The 18,512-nt window shown below is 57.9% G+C and overlaps 1 protein-coding gene across 2 annotated transcripts in view; it reads left to right on the top strand.

Moving 5' to 3' along the window:
- JPH3 (junctophilin 3) overlaps positions 1-18,512 on the top strand; it is a 174,168-nt gene that overhangs the window by 120,998 nt on the left and 34,658 nt on the right. For both annotated transcript variants that reach the window (XM_049704046.1, XM_049704045.1), the window contains one exon: positions 4,883-5,660. In XM_049704046.1, coding sequence (XP_049560003.1) covers positions 4,912-5,660 — 749 coding nt within the window. In that variant the 5' untranslated portion in view covers positions 4,883-4,911. The remainder of the gene's footprint in view (positions 1-4,882; positions 5,661-18,512) is intronic.

Below are 18,512 nucleotides of genomic sequence, written 5' to 3'. Positions count from 1 at the left end.
GGGCGTCTCCCTGAGAGGGGCAGCCATGGCTGCGGGGCCCGGGGTCGGCGGAGTGCAGAGTGCAGGCAGGAAGTTGCCCCTGCCCTGGGGGCTGCACCGGCCCAGACAGACCCCACAGCACCGCAAGGGTGGTGCCCTGTCGGGCCGTGCATAGTCTTCTCTTTGCGCGAGGCTGGCTTCTGTCTTTCCACATACAATCTGCTTGGGGTATAAAACAAAACAGTGGATTTAGTCTTTTGCAAATAACCAGCCGGATTCAATGGAACCACCATGGGGAATCAGGGCCTTGAATTCAACCTTTTGTCTGGTGGCCCCAAACAAGAAAGCAAGAGGAGGAGGAGAAAAGACTCTGGCCCAGTGGAGGCCGGCCCAGAGCCTCCCTTTGGGAGAAGCTGTCTCCTCGCTGAGGGCCCGGTTCTCTCTCCTGCTCTGCACCAGCCCTTTGCTCTCAAGCGGCGGGGCCCAGCTGCCCCGGCAGGTCACAGCAGAGCTGATCTGGAGCGTATTTCTGTAATAGCAACGTCCATGTTTCTTACCGACTTCAGCTCTAAAATCAGAGGTGTGTTCCGACCGGGAGCAGAACCGCAAATACGATAAAAACTGCAAGCAAGGCCAGCTCAGCTGCCCTGTCACGCCACGTGCAGGAGGCCATGCCCACTGCTGTGTGTGCCTGGGGGGTCACGCCACGTGCAGGAGGCCATGCCCACTGCTGTGTGTGCCTGGGGGGTCACGCCGTGTGCGGGAGGCCATGCCCACTGCTGTGTGTGCCTGGGGGGTCACGCCGTGTGCGGGAGGCCATGCCCACTGCTGTGTGTGCCTGGGGGGTGGGCACAGTTATCACCCCATTTCACAGGTGAATAAACTGAGATCTGAGAGGTGGAGTGAGGTCCCCCCGGTCGTGGGTGGGTGGAAGGGCCAGCTCTGGACTCAGGGCTCCTCGCTTCTGGCTCTCCTCTCCCGAGGCTCCAGAACCGCCGGCAGGCCGGTCCAGCAGGGCCCCGTTGGCCTCAGGAGTTTGTTTCAAAGCCCCGTGTCCCTCACTCTACTCTCAAAGCGCCTAGAACGGGTCCAGCTCATCTTCTATCTTGCTTTGGGATTTGAAATTATATATTTCTCACTGCTTCCGTTCATTTTTGTGTACCGGTCATTAACCGTCTTGTCTTTTGTAAGTGACCTGAAATTTCACGTAACGCACAGCTCGCCATTTTCAAGTGAACAGTTCAGTGGGATATGGCACGTTCACAAGGTTGTGCACCCACTTCGCTCTAATTCCAGGCCGTCACCTTCGTCACCCCAAAAGGAAACCCCGACCCCGTTAGCATCACTCCTGTTCCCCCTGCCCCAGCCCCTGGCAGCCGCCAGTCTGCTTTCTGTCCCCACGGATCTATCTGTTGAGGACCTGGAGTGATGTATGTATTTTAGAGCAAAGGCTGGCTGAGCAGCTCTTAGCTCCCTTTTCCTCACCATTCGCTCTTGTCTGGGCGCACCCTGCGTGCACATTTCTGACCCTCTCCAGCCTCTGCTAATCTGTTCGGGGACCCCTGGAGTCACGGAATTGAGGAGTAGTATGCCAAGCAGTTCTTTTCGCTGATGTGGAAACAGACTCGGAGGCCGTGGTTGGTTCTGGTCACTCAGGTCTGCAGGGGCGCAGTGTCGAGGCTTGTGGAAGGCCAGGGTGGCAGGACCCGGGAGTTCGGAGTGGGAGGGAGGCTCCAGCGCCCACGTGGGACCCTTGTGCTGCCTGCTCCGTCTCTCAGAGAAAGCTGGTGTTTGCCTTTGTCTCCGTTTATGTGATAGACTGTGTTCATGTCTGGAAGGTGGGAACGATGCTGTCCAGACTGTAGAGACGTGGGGTGGATTCCGTGATTGGGCAGGGTGGCCCGCTTCCCAACACCTCCCCGTTATCACCCCTTTATCTGAGGGAGGGAACGTGAGCACTCATTTTCTCAGGGGTGGGGTCCGCCGCACCGCGCAGGATGCCAGCTGTTGCTCCCAGTCTGGCACCCTCAGGACGAGGTGGGCAGGAGCTCACTGGGTGCAGAAACTGGGTACAACCGCGAGCCCTGGGTTTGAATCCCTCCGCTTTGGCTGCCTGGCCCCTCTCTGAGCCTCAGTTTCCTCATCTGGGAGGTAAAATGCTGTTCACCCCTAAGGGTTGTTTGTTGTTTTTGTTTTTTAAAATTACTTATTTATTTTTGGCTGTGTTGGGTCTTCGTTGCTGCGCACGGGCTTTCTCTAGTTGTGGCGAGCGGGGGCTACTCTTCGTTGCGGTGCACGGGCTTCTTGTTGCGGTGGCTTCTCTTGTTGTGGAGCACGGGCTCTACACGTGCGGGCTTCAGTAGTTGTGGCATGCAGGCTCAGTAGTTGTGGCACATGGGCTTAGTTGCTCCGCGGCATGTGAGATCTTCCCAGACCAGGGCTCGAACCCGTGTCCCCCGCATTGGCACGCGGATTCTTAACCACTGCGCCACCAGGGAAGTCCTATCCCTAAGGTTTTGATGATGATGATGAATATTAGTTACCATTAACTGAGCATTAACGACCTCCTAGCACTTTACACAGATTACATGGATTACCGCGTTTAAGCAGCACAGCCACCGTCCCCGTTTTACAGATGAGGAAACCGAGGCACAGAGAGTTAAAGCAGACATTCCCAAGGGCACAGATCCAGAAGGAGTGGAGCTTGGATTTGACCCTGTGTTTGCTCCACTCCTGACTCCCTGTGCCCCCATATCCACGGCCTCCACAAGGCTGTCTGTGGAGCTCCTGTGCGTCCTTAGCTGAAAGCCCAGCCTGCCTTGAAGGGATGCAGGGGTGCTGGCAGGGCGGTGGGCTGAGTCTCTTCATGCAGAAGCATCCTTAGCTTTGGTCGGGGGGGCACCAGTGAAACCCAGGGTGACATCTTGGGAGGTCCCAGCTGGGGCATCTGGATTCATTCAGCAAATAAACATGGGACACCAGTTAAACTTGAATTTCAGATCATCCGATCATTTCTAGTATAAGTATGTCCCATGTAATATGTCTCTAAAAATTACTTGTTTATGTGAAATTCAGATTGAACTGGGCGTCCTGTGTTTTATCTGACAGCCCTGTCGCCAACCCACAAGTGGGAGTGGCAGTAAGCTGGGGGTGAGAGGTCCCTGCAACAGCAGCCTACGCCCAGCTTGCACTGGCCACAGGGAGACCACTGTCCAGGCAGACGGGTCTGGCCTTAAAGGGCCAGCTTCCCGCAGGCCACCCACCCCAGGCAGGGGAGGGGCCATCCAGGACCAAGAGGCTAGTCTAGGTTCCTTCTCACAACCCCAGGTGCAAGCCCTGGGTCTCTGCCCCAGCGTGGGCAGCTGCAACCTGAGAAAAGAAAAGGTGTAGGTTGGGGGGGGGGGGAGGAGGGAAGAGGGTGGGGAGCCGCACCCTGTGGAGTGTCATTTAATTTGCATAACTACCTATGGCGGGAGAAATTTAGACCCATCCCATGGGAGTCACACAGCCTGTAAGTAGAGCAAGAATATGGGCCCAGTGCTGCTGAGTTTATTTTATTATGTAAAATACATAGATAACTGGGCTTCCCTGCTGGCGCAGTGGTTAAGCATCCGCCTGCCAACGCAGGGGACACGGGTTCGAGCCCTGGTCTGGGAGGATCCCACATGCCTCGGAGCAGCTAAGCCCGTGCGCCACAACTACTGAGCCCGCGTGGCACAGCTACTGAAGCCCGTGTGCCTAGAGCCCGTGCTCCGCAACAAGAGAAGCCACCGGAGTGAGAAGCCCTCGCACCGCAATGAAGAGTAACCCCCGCTCGCCACAACTAGAGAAAGCCCGCGTGCAGCAACGAAGACCCAATGCAGCCAAAAATAAAATAAAATAAATAAATTTTATTTTTTTTAAAAAGATACATAGATAACATAAAACTTGCCACTTGAACCATTTTTCGGTGCACAGTTCAGTGGTATTAGTCATACTCAGAATGTCGTACAACCATCGCCTCTATCTATTTTCAAGACTTCCGCGTCACTGCAGACAGAAACTCCGTACCCATTAAGCAATAATTCCCTGCTCCCCTCCCCCCGCCCCATCCCCACCATCTACTTTCAGTGTCTCTGAGTTTGACTCCTAGGTGTCTCATGTAAGTGAAATCAAATAGTGTGTGTCCTTTTGTGCCTGGTTTATCTCACCTAGCAGAGTGTCCTCAAGGTTCGTCCACATTGTAGCAAATAGCGGAACTGCCCGTCCTTTTGAAGGCTGAATAATGTTTCATTGTTTGGATGGACCACATTGTCTTTGGCTATTGTGAATAATGCTGCTGTGCACATGGGTGTGCAATGTTGATTCTTTTGGAGATACCAGGCCTGCCAGTTTTCATGCCTTAAGGTGTCCTTGCTGAGTGGTCTTCCCAACTCTTCTTGGATGCCTCCAGCAATGGCGATCTCACTATCTTCCAAGGCAGCCTCGTCAGTAGCCAGTTTGTAGCCTGGATCTGTGTCCTTGTAGCTGCCCCTTATGGGCCCCATGAGCCCTGTTTGGAGCTGCTCACCCAGGATGTGTTTCTTCCTTCTTCTCTTCCACCCCCGCTCCGTGTCTTCCCAGGTTGGGCCTTCTGCCCACGTGGCCTGGGGAGCCCTGCAGGTCACTCCTGACTGCCTCAGCCTCTTACTCCTCCCATCGCCCTCCGCGACCTCTAAGAGAGAGAGAACAAAATCCAACCGTGGGAAGCAGGAGGGAAGGGTCTTTAAAAACACTATCAGTGGCAGGAATCATAAAATCACCTGTGGTCTGATGGTCTGTCTACCTCGATGTAAACCTCGCCGAGTTGCCCCAAGACAGGGCAGACCGTGGCGGCTGCGTTGCCCTCCCGCACTCAAGCTCACCCTCTCCTGTGTCTCCGCAGGGACCTACCAGGGCCAGTGGGTCGGCGGCATGCGTCAGGGCTATGGCGTGCGGCAGAGCGTCCCCTACGGCATGGCAGCAGTCATCCGCTCGCCCCTGAGGACCTCCATCAACTCCCTGCGCAGCGAGCACACCAACGGCGCCGCGCTGCACCCCGACGCCTGCCCCGCCGTGGCCAGTAGCCCAGCCGTGTCCCGGGGGGGCTTCGTGCTCGTGGTGCACAGCGACTCTGAGATCCTCAAGAGCAAGAAGAAGGGGCTGTTCCGGCGCTCGCTGCTGAGCGGGCTGAAGCTACGCAAGTCGGAGTCCAAGAGCAGCCTGGCCAGCCAGCGCAGCAAGCAGAGCTCCTTCCGCAGCGAGGCCGGCATGAGCACCGTCAGCTCCACGGCCAGCGACATCCACTCCACCATCAGCCTGGGCGAGGGCGAGGCCGAGCTCTCGGCCATCGAGGACGACACCGACGCCACCACCACCGAGACCTACGTGGGCGAGTGGAAGAGCGACAAGCGCTCGGGCTTCGGCGTGAGCCAGCGCTCGGACGGGCTCAAGTACGAGGGCGAGTGGGCTGGCAACCGGCGGCACGGCTACGGCTGCATGACCTTCCCCGACGGCACCAAGGAGGAGGGCAAGTACAAGCAGAACATCCTCGTGAGCGGCAAGCGCAAGAACCTCATCCCGCTGCGTGCCAGCAAGATCCGCGAGAAGGTGGACCGGGCCGTGGAGGCGGCCGAGCGGGCGGCCACCATCGCCAAGCAGAAGGCGGAGATCGCGGCCTCCAGGTAGGAGGGCGGGGGCGGCGCGGGGAGGCGCGGGGTGGTTCTGCGTCACGGGGCCTGCTTTGCTTGGTTGTGCTGCCCGGGTTGAGGGCTACACTGGTGTTTCTCAAACTGTGCCCTGCGGAGCCCTGGGGTTCCTCAGAGGTTCCCAGAGGTGCAGCAAGGAAATGGTTGATCTGAGGGGGTTCTGGGTCTTACAGCCTCCCCTCAAAGGGAGCAGACCTCCCTTCCTCTCTTTTACTTGTTCTATATGCTGGTGTTTAATGTAAAACATTGATGGATAAAGATGGTGGCCGTTCTGCTTGGTAACATGCATAGGACGGCTGCGGGCTGAGAGAAACATGTGCTGCCTCCGTGGCCACACTCCCAGGTGGGCACGGAGTGCCCACTGCTGCAGGGACGTGGGAGCAGGGTGGCAGCTGTCCCGGCCACCCCAGCCCGAGGCCCAGATTCCCCGATTCCCCATGGGCCCTGGATTCGGCACCAGCTGGACAGACCGGCTGTGGGCACTGGCCTGGGGCTTGCTTGAGGCTTGGCGCTGTAGGCCAATAGCTGTTCTGAATGGGATGCAGGACTTACTGCATTTAGGGTTCAGCGGGGCCACCAGGCCCTAAGCAGTGGCTCCGGAGCTGACCATTGGCTCCGTGTTGGATGTTGAGGTGTCTTTGGTGTTGGTACAGGGGTGGGGGCTTCAGAGCTGGAAGAAGGGGCCCTGGGTCCCCTTGGGAAGCACAGAGGTGAGTGTGTGAGCCTGGGTCTGCCCCCCTCGGCTGTGGGCAGCAGGAACCTCCAGCCACAGCTTGAAGGAAGCTGCCCTATTGCAAGCCAAGGCCCCCAGGTGGCCATGCTCCTGGGTTCTAAGGAAACAGTTCCTAACTTGAGTTCATCGAGAGCTTCCCACCGCCGTCCCCTTTCCTGGGTCCAGGTAAGGCCCTCGGGTCAGCGCTGAGAGTCGTGGGGCCTGGGACGGGGATCTGGTGTTGCTCTAAATGCCTTAGGCTGCCCGGGCAGGAGGTGTTCAGGAGGACAGACGCTGAGTCTTTCTGGATGATTCTGTATTCCCGGCAAGGGGCAGGCCTGGAGTTATTCCAGGGAGATGCCCAGCTCAGTTACAGTTCAGGCCTTCCCAGCCTTGTCACTAATAAAACTTGAGCTCGTTTGGTTCTGGTCTCCAGTGACCTTTGACCCACACTGAAAGAACAGAAAAGGTGGCTGTCGGTTGTTGGCAGACTATCTGCGGCTCCCCTCTGAGGTCTTGGCAATGAAACCCATTCCCAGAAGCTGAAGGGGAGATGGAATTACTACCTTGAATGTCGGGGTCCCGCACCGCTCTGTTCACCCCTTCCTACTCCCCCAGAAGTGTTCAGGCCGCATGAACAGAAGCAGCATTTATGACCGCTCATCTGGTATTTTAAGATCAAATTTGGTTCCATAGTTACTTTTTCCATTATACATGTAACACTTGCTCGGTATGGAAAAGGCAGGGAGCCGCAGCCGCAGGGCGGGTCTCACGCGTCACCCAGAGACTCCAGCTGGCGCTTGGCGTATTTCCTTCCTTCCAGTAGTTCGTCTGTTTGTCATCTTTGTGTTTGGTTGCCTCATTGACCTCAGTGGACCCAAGGCACTTTCCAGGGCAGGGGGACAGTGTCGTCAGACATTGAGGTGCCTGTGAGGCAGAACTAGGATTTCATGGACAGTGTTCCCCGGAACTGACTTTAAAGTCCGACACCCGGGCGAATTTCTTGAGACTGGGGACAGAGCACATATCTGTGGGAGGTGTTTTCTGACACCTCCCACGGAAACTGCGGGGGGCTGGTCTTCACGAAGGAGTCCGTGGAGGTGGTGGTGGTGTGGGTGGAGCTCAGAGCCAGCTCCCTAAGGAGCCCCACCTGGGACAGGCTTCCCACCTCTCACCTGTGAGATGAGAGCGGCGGCTGCCCGCCTGCCGCAGAGGCCTGGGAACTTCCCTGACAATGGCTCCGTGTATCGGGTGCTGGCTCGCTGAGACGTCCAGCCTGGGCCCATCACTGCTGAGCAGCCCGGGGGAGGTGCTCGCTCTCTCTGGGCCACAGGTTCCTTGCGGAAGGATGGGATGGAGCGACATGCGGTGCCCTCAGCGTGTGTGGGGCCTGGCGTGCGCCGCTGTCAGCCTCCCAGGCGTCCCCTGAGCTGGGCTGGCCCCTCCCCTCCCGCCCCAGGCCTTGTGGGGAGGTGGGTGTGAATGCCACCCGTGGTGTGAGCTCAGCCTTGCGGCTCTGTGGTGCCCGGGGTCACCTCTCGGAGGTGGGAGGGGACAGTGTCCTCGGTCACCACGACAGGATTGAGGACGAGCCTCCGTCCCAGGCTGTGGTGGGAGCTGCACTTGCTGTGTTTCTCGATGAGCTTAGATTTGAAAAAAAAGAAAGAAGAGAAAAGGAGGAGAAGGACCAGCGGCGGCTGTCCTGGAGAGTGAAGCCAGCGGATGCGGGCGGGTCGGTGCCCACCCGCCACCGCAGTGTGACAGTGGCCACGGCAGCCGCCTGGGGCTGTGGGGCGGCTGGGCCCGGTCGGGCTGCGGTCACTGTCACAGCCAGGTTCTGGCCAGGCGCGGGGAGCTGCGTCCTCGGGCCCCAGCCGGGCTCGGTCGCTAAGCCGCGTCAGTGAGAAGCGGTTTGGTGTGTCCTCGTCGTGATGCCTGGGACCTTCCCTGGAGGGCGCCTGCAGTGAGGACAGGGGCGCAGGCTTTCCTGGGAAACGGCGGTGGCACGGAGCTCGGGGTCTGAGAGGGGGTCCCGTTACGTCCGTTTCAGGGCGGACCGCACCTGTAGCTTCTAAGGGCTGGGCCCTGGCCCCGCCACTGAGATGGGTTCCCAGCATGGTTTCCAGCATCCCTGCCCCCGGTGTGCACTGGGATCACCTGGGGGCAGACGCACAGGCGGCCCACCCCCGAGATGCTGAGCTCCTTGCCGGGGCTGCCACCTGGGCTTCAGAGCCCTTCGAAAGCTCTCCAGGTGATTCTCAGGTGCCCTCAGCACCCTCAGGAGGTGTATAACATGCAGATGGCCGGGCCCCACCCCCAGAGCTTCTGCCTTAGCAGATCTGGGTGGGGCCTGAGAACCTGCATTCCTGAGGAGCTCCCGGGATGCTGGTCGGGCAGGCCTGCCGCTCTTGTATCTCCAGCAGGCCCCAGGGAAGAGGAGATGTGCGCAGACATGCCTGTGAGCAAAGGCGGGAGGTGGAGGAGGTCCCTGCCCCGTCAGGGTCAAAGTGGGAGCCGGGGCTGAGGGGAAGGTGTGCCAGACAGGTCGGTCTGGGCGAGGCAGACGGCATCAGAGGCCCTGCCGTGCCCCAGCTGTGACTTCTCAGCGTCGTGTCTGCGCAGGAGCTCGTTTTGAATGAATGAGTGAATAACTGCTCGGGCCCCACCCCCTCACGTTGTCAGGGGCCCTGGCCACGTCCTTTGGTTCTGGGTCCTGCACGTGTGGCCCTGGCCACGGTGGGGCAGGGGACCACCAGGCCAGGCTCCCGAGAGGGCTGAGGGTCCCTTCTTGCTTCTCGGTGCCCGCAGGTTCTCCAGGGTGCGAGGCAACCCCGCCCCCCACCCCGGGGTCCAGCAAGGCAGCGTCTGCTGGTAAAGTTCACGGGAGAGAACTGCGAGTTCCTGTGGGTTTAGTCTGTCTCGGGGCCGGGCCCGCCCTCCCGCAAACACGGGCCAGTCCTGATCCGGGCGCGCTGCTGCGCCTCGCGGGTCCCCTGGCTCCACGGAGGGGAGGAGAGAGAAATCCACCGCCCCAGGGTCCTGCGTTGTGGGGATTATGTGACAACTCGCTGTCCCACCTGGACACCCTGCAGGTACCAGGTCCGCGCCCGAACGTGCCCTTTCAGAGGGGCAGGGGCTGGATGGTAGAACAGGCGCTCGTGTACCCCCCCACCCCACCCCGCCTCTTGGCCTGGTGCCCTCTGGTGCTACACCCGCAGCCTGGAGCTGGGAGCCACCTCTGCTTCCCGGGAGTGACCTCTGTGCTTGGGGCTGAGTGGGGAGCAGCTGCAGGCAGGGCGGCTGTGCTGCTCCAGGATCTCTTGCTCCCCGAGGGGCGGGCAGCCCTGGACGGCCCGGGTACGGGGGCAGGAGGTGGGGGCAGCCGGGGCACCCGCTTCTGCACGTTGAGGCTGCTGGGCGGTCGGGGCGGTGGACGGCATCGTGGCCCCAGGCCCGCGTGCGGCCGTCAGCTGACGCCCCTGTCTCGTGATGCTTTGCTGAGTGAGCAGAATCGCGGTGGGTGGAGCTGGGAGGGACCTTGACCAGACGTTTAGGTGTGGAAGATGACAGTTCTTGGCACGCGGGCAGCCGTTCCTCTCTCCCGCACCCACGGCAGACGTGGCTAATTGACGGCTGCGCTCAGAATCCTCACGCCAGGCAGTCCAGCCCTTCTGAAGGTCGGAGGTCATCCCTGGCAGCACGGTGGGAGAGTGGACCCCGCGGGCAGCGTGCCTGAGAGCCGGGCCCCCGTGCCAGCAAGGCAGCGCCCGGGTCTCAGAGCCAGGCAGTGGCCCAGGCGGGACTAGAGCTCACATCTCGGGCGCTGCCTACTGCTCTGTTCCTGTTCTCGGCCCCTTCAGACCTGCACCAGATTCTGGGGACCCTAACTGTGAATAGGGGGGTGCTGGCTGGCTTCCTTAAAGTGCTGTCCAGATACAGCCCTGCCCCTGGGCCAGGCAGGGTTTGGCGTATGAAACCTCGGGTGAGGCCTACTCGGGGAAGGGCTTCCAAATCCCCAGTCGCTTTTTTTTCTTTTTTTTCCCCCAATTATTCCACATAACTGTATTGAATGTCAGGAACTACCTGAAGCATTGAATACAAAGATAAGTAAGACGTGGTTCCAGCCATTTAGGGAACTTAGTCCACAAGTTTAACATTTATATTAGCAGATATTCTGCTGACTTCAAGAAGGTCTTGTCTTGGTTTTTAAAAAAAAGAAATAAAAACGATGTCATTCTTTTTCTTACTGTAACGTTGCTGTGCGCAGTCGCTTATTTTATGCCCGGCCCTGCGTTGGCACCTGTCTGGGCCTCAGGGCGACCTGTTCGCGTTAAGCTTTCTGCTGTGGCGTCTCTGCCCCTGAGTTATGGATCTCCACCAGGCTGTCCCCAGAGCCCTGGGTGCAGGGGGACAGCGCACAAGACCCCCTGTGGGGTCTCCCAGACCCGGAGGGTGGATTATTGCCCGGAGATTGCCTGGGGCTCTCTAACTGGGGCATCTTTCCATCTTAAAGGAAACAAAATATCAGAGGATCTGAAAGTGGGGGGCGGGTAGTAGTGTATTATTGTTTTAAAATATGTACCTATCATTCCTTGTTAAAACGTTAAGAGTCATATATCCCTGTAAAAAATGTTAACGCAACGAGGCAGACCGGTATCAAGTAACCGTGTCGCACCGTGGGCTGTCCATCTCCTTAGAGGGAATCACGGTTTTTTCAACACGTGTACAGGTAGGTGTGTCACACCTACATGATTCCCGGTTACGGTGATGGAATTATACTCGACTTGTTTTATAGCTTGTTTTTCTTTTCCCCTCACTTTTATCCGGGACCGCTTTCCATGTCAGGTATGTTTCCTTAGCAGCTGCATCATATTCCATGGTGTGGAGGTACCACCGCGGTCCAACTTATTCTGCTAACAAATGTTTCAGATGCGCCCCATCTCTCAGTCTTACACACAAGGCTGCAGAGACTGTCCCCTGTCCTCCGCGCCGCACCCCCCGAGCTGCTGGCAGGGGTCTTTCTCACCATGATGCCACAGAGCAGGCATGGCTGAGTGACGTGTGCATTTAAGGATTGTAGAAGCTGCTGCCACGTTGCCTGGCCAAAGGCTGCAGCAGTTTACCTTGGCTGGGTGGGAAGGCTCCGGGAGGGGGAGGTGGGGTGGCCTTGAGTGACTGCTCTGTCATCGAGGGGTTTCTCCCTGCGGTAGGCCGATAACAGCCCCCCAAAGCATCCCCATGATGATAATTCCTGGAACCTGTGGGTGTGTGATCGTCTGTGGCAAAGGGGACTTGGCAGATACGGTTACATTGGGATCTTGAGATGAAGAGATTCTGCAGGGTTATCTGGGTGGGGGCCCAGTATCGTCACAGGGGTCCTTAGTAGCGGGTGGCAGGAGGTCAGAGCCAGAGCTGTGATGATGGAAGTGGAGGTTATGGTGATGTGGCCACGAGCCAAGGGATACAGGCGCCTCCAGACTCTGGAAGAGGCCAGGAAACAGATTCTCCTCTGGAGCCTCCAGAGGGAACCAGCCCTGCGACACCTTGATTTCGGCCCATAAGACAGGCTCGTTTTGGACTTTTGACCCCCAGATCTATAAGGGAATAAATGCATGGTGCCCTAAGCCACTGCGTATGTGGTGAATTGCTACAGCTCCGTAGGAAACCCATAGGCTCCCGGCTGTAGCCGAGGGTGGGGTATATCCCCGGTGTCCCCCTTCTGGAGCGGGCATGCCTGTCCCCTTCTCGCTCCCACCAGGCGGCCTGCTCTGCAGCCGTGCTTCCAGGTCCTGCAGATTTGGGCTCTCTGCGGCTTCCTGCCTCCGGGGGAGGGCCGGCCATGTGCCAGGACAGGCCTTCTGGTGGGCGACAGCCATCTGTTCCGGCTCTGCCCTCCCAACATTAAAAAAAAAAGGAACAGGAGAGACTGGGGGAGTGGGGTGCTAGGTCCTGAGAAATGCCTGCATTGGGGACCAGCCCGAGGGCTCCCTGGGGGTGAGAGGCTGCTGCCTCTGGGCTCCGTCCCGGAGATCCAGGAACCCTTGGCCTTGGGCCTGTGTCTCGCGTCTGTAAGGTGCTTCCCGGGGCCTGGCAGGTGTCGGCTTGGGGTGCCAGCTTCTGCCCACACCTCTGTCACCTCCGGTCGGCACGCGTGGGCTTGGGGATTCGGGCTGTCAGATGGGATTAGGATCGTTGCCCGCCTTGCTCTGTGCCACTTGTCAGACAGGACGCACGGGGCCTCTTACTCACCTGCAGGCAGCTTTCCCACCTGGCATCAGAAGGGCACATGGGGTGAGATGCCCTGGCCCTGGCCTGGGGTTCTGGGGCAGTTGAACCTACCTTCCACTGAACTCACCCCTTCACAAGAGAAGCTGTTGTCTCTCACACGGCCCTGGAGAAAGGGGTTCCCAAATGGTCTTGGTGAGCTGTCCCCAGGCTTGGTGACAGTAGGGATTTTTTCCTCTAAATCTAAACCCAAACCCTCCGGTTACAGCTGGAGCCGGTTTCTTTCCCGTCTTTGAGGGAAATGGTAAATGATTCCACTGTTAGTAGTGCTGTGGCCTCAGGCAAGGTGCATAAACTCCCTGGGCCTTCACTGTCAACTCTGTAAAATGGGTTGAAGAGAGCGTGTGCCTGGCAGGGTCATTGTGAAGAGTGACACATCACCAGGAAAGACGGGACACCAGGCTGCCTTTGTCAGAGCAGGCGGGGGTGGGGAATATAGGGAAGACTCCCCTGCCCTTGACTCCTGGGCCGCCGTGGAGCCTCAGTCTCCCCACCTGAGTGAAGGGGCTCCCTAGGTGCGGGGACTGCCATATCCACACTGGTCAGATCTGAGGAGTTTAATTTGAGGTTTTTTCTTTTTGGCTACGTCGGGTCTTAGTTGCGGCGCGCGGGACCTTCATTGAGGCACGCAGGATCTTTCTTTGTGGCATGCGGGCTTCCCTCTAGTTGTGGTGTGCAGGTTTTCTCTTTTCTAGCTGCGGTGCGTGGGCTCCAGGGCGTGTGAGCTCTGTAGTTGTGGCGTGCGGGCTCCAGAACGCGTGGGCTCTGTAGCTGGTGGCACTCGGGCTCTAGCTGTCCCGTGACATGTGAGGTCTTAGTTCCCTGACCAGGGATCGAACCTGCGTCCCCTGCATTGGAAGGAGGATTCTTTACCACTGGACCACCAGGGAAGCCCCTAATTTGAGTTTAAACTGAGGCGTTTCATCAGATGGAAGTTCAGTCCAGCCTGTGGTAGGTTACATGTTTGTTCCGCATTCCCCATGCCCTTGGCCATGTGACTGTGGTCCCTTCCCACTGGAGGCTCGGCCACGGGCTTTGTTTGGTCCGTGGGACCGGCCTGGAGTGACGGAGGGTCCATCCCAGGCTGAGGCCCTGGGACGCTCGGTGTGTTTCTGCTCACCCGCCTTGTAATTCTGCCATCGCCATGACAACACGCCCTGGGAGCCCCCATCCCTGGGGGTGAGGGACACTTGGGAAGACCTGATGCACGAGCAAGAATAAGTGATTATTTTAAGCCACCTACTTTGGGGGGGCGGGGTTGTTAAACAGCGATGTTTGGCATCACTGGCTCTACAGCCTTCAGTGGGTGGTTCTGGAGGGAAGAAAGGAGTGTCTTCACTGTGCCTGTCTGCACACACCATGGGCTCTGGGCCACACTGGACCTATTGGTCCTTTTTGGAAACACTCCCGGTCCTTTATATGAGTGTCCTGGGGCTGCTGTATCAAAGCGCCTCAAACTGGGTGGCCTAAAACCACAGAAATGTTCTCTCCCAGTCCTGGAGCCGGAAGTCCAAAGTCAGGGTGTTGTAGGGTTGCAATCCCTCTGGAGGCTCTAGGGGAGGGTCCTTCCTGCCTCTTCCAGCTCCTGGGCGCTCCAGGTGTCCTTGGCTGGTGTCTGCATCCCTCCAATCCCTGCCTCTGTGTCTGTCCTTCCTTCTTATAAAGACACGTCACTGGATTTAGGGACACCTTCATCCAGTGTGACCTTATCCTAATTACATCCACCAAGACCCCATTGCAAATAAGGTCACAGTCTGAGGTTGCAAGTGGATGTGAACTTGGGGGTCTGCGCTCTGCACAGCTGCACCACGGCCGCTGCTCCCGTGGTCATGGATGCCTTTCTTCCTCCTGCTTCACCTTGACCTCCTGCCTCTGGCGCCAGGCCTGCCCTCTAGAGGGCTTGGAGCAGAACTTACTACTCTCCTGGGTAGCCCCTCCCCCGCCGCCAGTAGTTGTGTCTTTGGGTCTCAGGGTCTTATGTGCTCCTGGGTCGTGTGCCCCAAGCTCAGAGGCACTGCTTGTGCTTCCCCAACTTTTTCTAACCATGAACATCTTCCATGAGAGGCTACCGTATCCTCATCTAAGGGGTGTGTGTGTGTGTGTGTGTGTGTGTGTGTGGACTTTGCAGATGGTTTGGCGGAATGGAAGGGGGTTTCTTTGGTCGCTGTTTGCCGACCAGGCTGTTTGCACAGTGCCCAGCCTCTGCTCCAGCAGGAGCTTCAGGCTTTGTCTGCTGTCAGCTTCCCCCATCCCCGCCGCCACCTCAGACTCTGTCCCGGCCTCCCTTTGCCTCTCCCAAGACCTATTAGTGGGCTCTGCCAGGTGGGGGGTCATCTTCTCCCAGCCTGTCTGGTACCCGGAGAAGTCATACCACGTGAGCATGGAAGTTACGGATTTGATCGTAACGGCAGTGAGTCAGGAGGGAGAAACGGAGGGAGGAACAGAACAAGATCGGAAATGGGAACATCTCACGCGTAAGCACCTCTCTGAACTTAGTTTCCATTGTGAAAAGACCTATGCGTTTTGCATAATGGAGCTCCTAAATGTATATATTTTAGGGGATTTTGAATAGTCATCTTGACCACTTGAGGTTTTCTCGAAACCTAAAGTCTGTGTAAAACGTGACTTGGCCCTATTAATCAGGACTCTGCTGCAAGCAATAGAATCGTAGCTCAAATTAGCTGAAGCAGAAGGGGACTGTAGGGGACTTCCCTGGTGGCGCAGTGGTTAAGAATCCGCCTGCCAATGCAGTGGACATGGGTTCGAGCCCTGATCCGGAAAGATCCCACACGCCGTGGAGCAACTAAGCCCGTGCGCCACAACTACTGAGCCTGTACTCTAGAGCCCGTGGGCCACAACTGCTGAGCCCGTGCACCACAACTCCTGAAGCCCGCGCGCCTAGAGCCCGTGCTCCACACAAGAGAAGCCACTGCAGTGAGAAGCCCATGCACTGCAACAAAGAATAGCCCCCGCTGGCCACAACTAGAGAAAGCCCACGTGCAGCAACAAAGACCCAATGCAGCCATAAATAAATAAATAAACAGATAGATGGATAAAATTTGTATTTAAAAAAAAAGAAAGAAAGGGACCGTATTGGCTCCCATTTCCTGTGTTGGCTTCAGGCAGAGCTGGATTCAGGAGTTCAGATAAGGTCAGGGCTCTGTCTCTCTTGGTTTTGCTTTCCCCTGTGTGATAATTTCATTCTCCAGCAGGTTTTCCGTGTGTGGTGGGAAAGGCCACCAGGTCTGCGTTCACATAACCCTTAGAGTTCTCGATCCCGGCGGGAAAGAGAGACTGTTTTCTCCCAGGGTCCATCCAGTGATGGTCTGGAATGGCTCGGATTGGCTCTGCTGGACTCACCTGCCTACTTACTACCCACAAGGGATGGAATTTCCTGATTGGCCAGGCTGGGTCATGCGCCCACCTCCAATGTGACAGCGGTCAGAGGATGGACATCCTGATACCCCACCAGGACGTGTAGTGGGGGAGGGATGGTCCCTAATGGGGGGCGCTGGGCAAACAAACCATCCAGCTTCAGCAGGGAGCAGTACCGGCTCATGTTGTCATGTCCACGTGGAAAGTAGCAGTGCCTCCGCCACTCTTCTTTCTACGGAGACGTATTCACATACCATAAAAATTCCCCTTTTAAGGTGCGCAACTCAGTGGTCTCCAGTGTGTTCAGAGTCGTACAACCATCACTGCTGCTTTCAGAACATTTCCATCGCCCCAAAAGGAACCTGCACCCCTGTGCCAGCCTCCCCCCAGTCCCTGGCAGCCACAAATCTACAATCTGTCTGTGGATTTGCCTGTCCTGGACACTTCATATAAGGGGAATCGTACGATATGTGGAATACGTGGTCTTCCATTTCTGCCTTCTTCATTCAGTGCAGTGCTGTCCGCGTTCATCCCTTTTGTCGTCTGTGTCTGCGCTTCCTTCTTTCTACGGCTGAGTAACATTCGTGGTACAGATGGACCCCATTTTGTCGATCCACTCACAAGTTGAGGGACATTTGGGTTGTTTCTACTTTTGTCTATTATGAATAGTGCTGCTGAGAACGTTTGTGCACAAATTTTGGGGTGGATGTCTGTTTTCAGTTCTCGTGGGTGGATACCTGGGAGAGGAGCTGCTGGGTCGTATGGCCATTCCAGGTTGAACTTTCTGAGGAGCTGCCCCACTCCTCCGCACGGTCTGCCTCTTCCACGTTCCCTCAGCACCGCACGAGGGTTCCCACGGCTCTGCGTCCTCGCTGACACTCGTTACGTGCGTCTCTGATTCTAGCCGTGATCCTGGGCGTGGAGCGGATCTCCTTCTGATTGCATTTCGAGCGTCTTTCCCTGCGCTTGTCGGCCATCTGTGCGTCTTCCTGGCAGAACCGTCAGCAGCTTGGATTTTTAATAAATATTTGTGTCGTCTTGCCTGTGGGCTGTGTTTGCTAGTCGGAGGCACCCAGCCCATGGGGCCGAGCTGCCCTGGGCTCTGGCGGGGCCTCTGCAGGGTGGGCTGGGTTCGGCCGGCACTGAGGGAGGGACCCCTTCCCCAGCAGCCTGCTCTGCACTGACCCGCCTGACTCGGAGCCCTCGGCCGGCAGTGCTGTCCTGGGGGAGCAGCAGGGCCACCCTGGGGACAGACCTGACTCTTCTGCAGTTGTCACCAGGGAGACCAGGTCCCTCCTGCCCCGAAGCCCTGGTGAGCTCATCTTCTAGAGGAAGCAGGGCCCTACCCCCACCCCTGCCCAGCTTGGATTCCTCGGGGATGGGGACGGGGTCGAGACTGAAGCTGCTTAAGACCCTGCCCCCTCCCTGAACCTCAGGTGCCGCCAAGCTCCTGGGACCTCGCAGGAGCATCAGGGACGCTGGAGGGTGTTTGTCGCTTGGCCTCTTTGGCTCCCGCACCCTCTCCCTTGAGCCCCCATCCCTGCCCTGGGCTCCTAGGATGTGGGAAGGGGAGGTGGAGGCAGTAGAGCCCCAGCTGTGCGTCTCAGGCCTCAGTGCCACACCCCAACCCCAGGGACTGGTGAGAGGCCACGTATATGGAAAGTGTAGCACAGTACCTATTGTGGGGGGCTTGCGCTGGGGTGAGCAGTGTCCCCCCAGAATCCATGTCCACCCAGAACCTCAGACGTGCGCTTGTCTGGAAATAGGGTCTTTGCAGGTGTAGTTTAAGATAAGGTCACACTGGGTGGGCCCTAAGTCCAATGGCACGTGTCCTTATAGGAGGCCATGTGAGGACAGAGACTGAGATGGAGGGACACAGCCACGAACCAAGTGTCACCGGGACCCCCAGGAGCTGGAGGGGCAGGAAGGACCCTCCCCCAGAGCCTCCGGAGGGAGGGTGGCCTTGTGACCCCTGGGTTTCGGATTCTGGCCTCCAGACTGTGAGAGAGTAAATCCTATCGTTTTGACCCACCCGGCGTGTGCAGCAGCCCCAGGACGCTGTACCTGCCCATACCGCCTGTGTGTCGTCTCCGCGGCTGTAAGAGGAGCTCTCCCACCTTCACGGGGACCCAGGGGCTGCCCGGCAGCCTTCCCCTTTTGACTTGGGCCCATTCATCACTTCCTCTCCATTTGGAAAACTGCCTTGAGTAGGAATTTTCCTGAGGAAATGAGGAAACGTAAGCAAAACAAGGCTTCGTCCCCTCCCCATCCTACCGCTGCTGTCCAGCCTGACTGTGCAGGGCTGGCTCTCTGCAGAGGCAGGTCCCCTCCTCCCTGGGTGCACAGCTGGGGGCGTCTCTGGGCTCCCCCTGCAGCGGGGTGGCCGCAAGCCAGGCGGGAGCCGGAGAGCCGGTGCAAATGACCCTCCGCTCCGGGCGCTTGGTTCCTTCCCTGTC

This window comes from Orcinus orca, chromosome 20, assembly GCF_937001465.1.
Source record: "Orcinus orca chromosome 20, mOrcOrc1.1, whole genome shotgun sequence".
Classification (NCBI taxonomy): Eukaryota; Metazoa; Chordata; class Mammalia; order Artiodactyla; family Delphinidae; genus Orcinus; species Orcinus orca.
The sequence above is the reverse complement of the archived record's forward strand: the minus strand, read 5'-3'. Positions and strand labels throughout refer to the sequence as shown.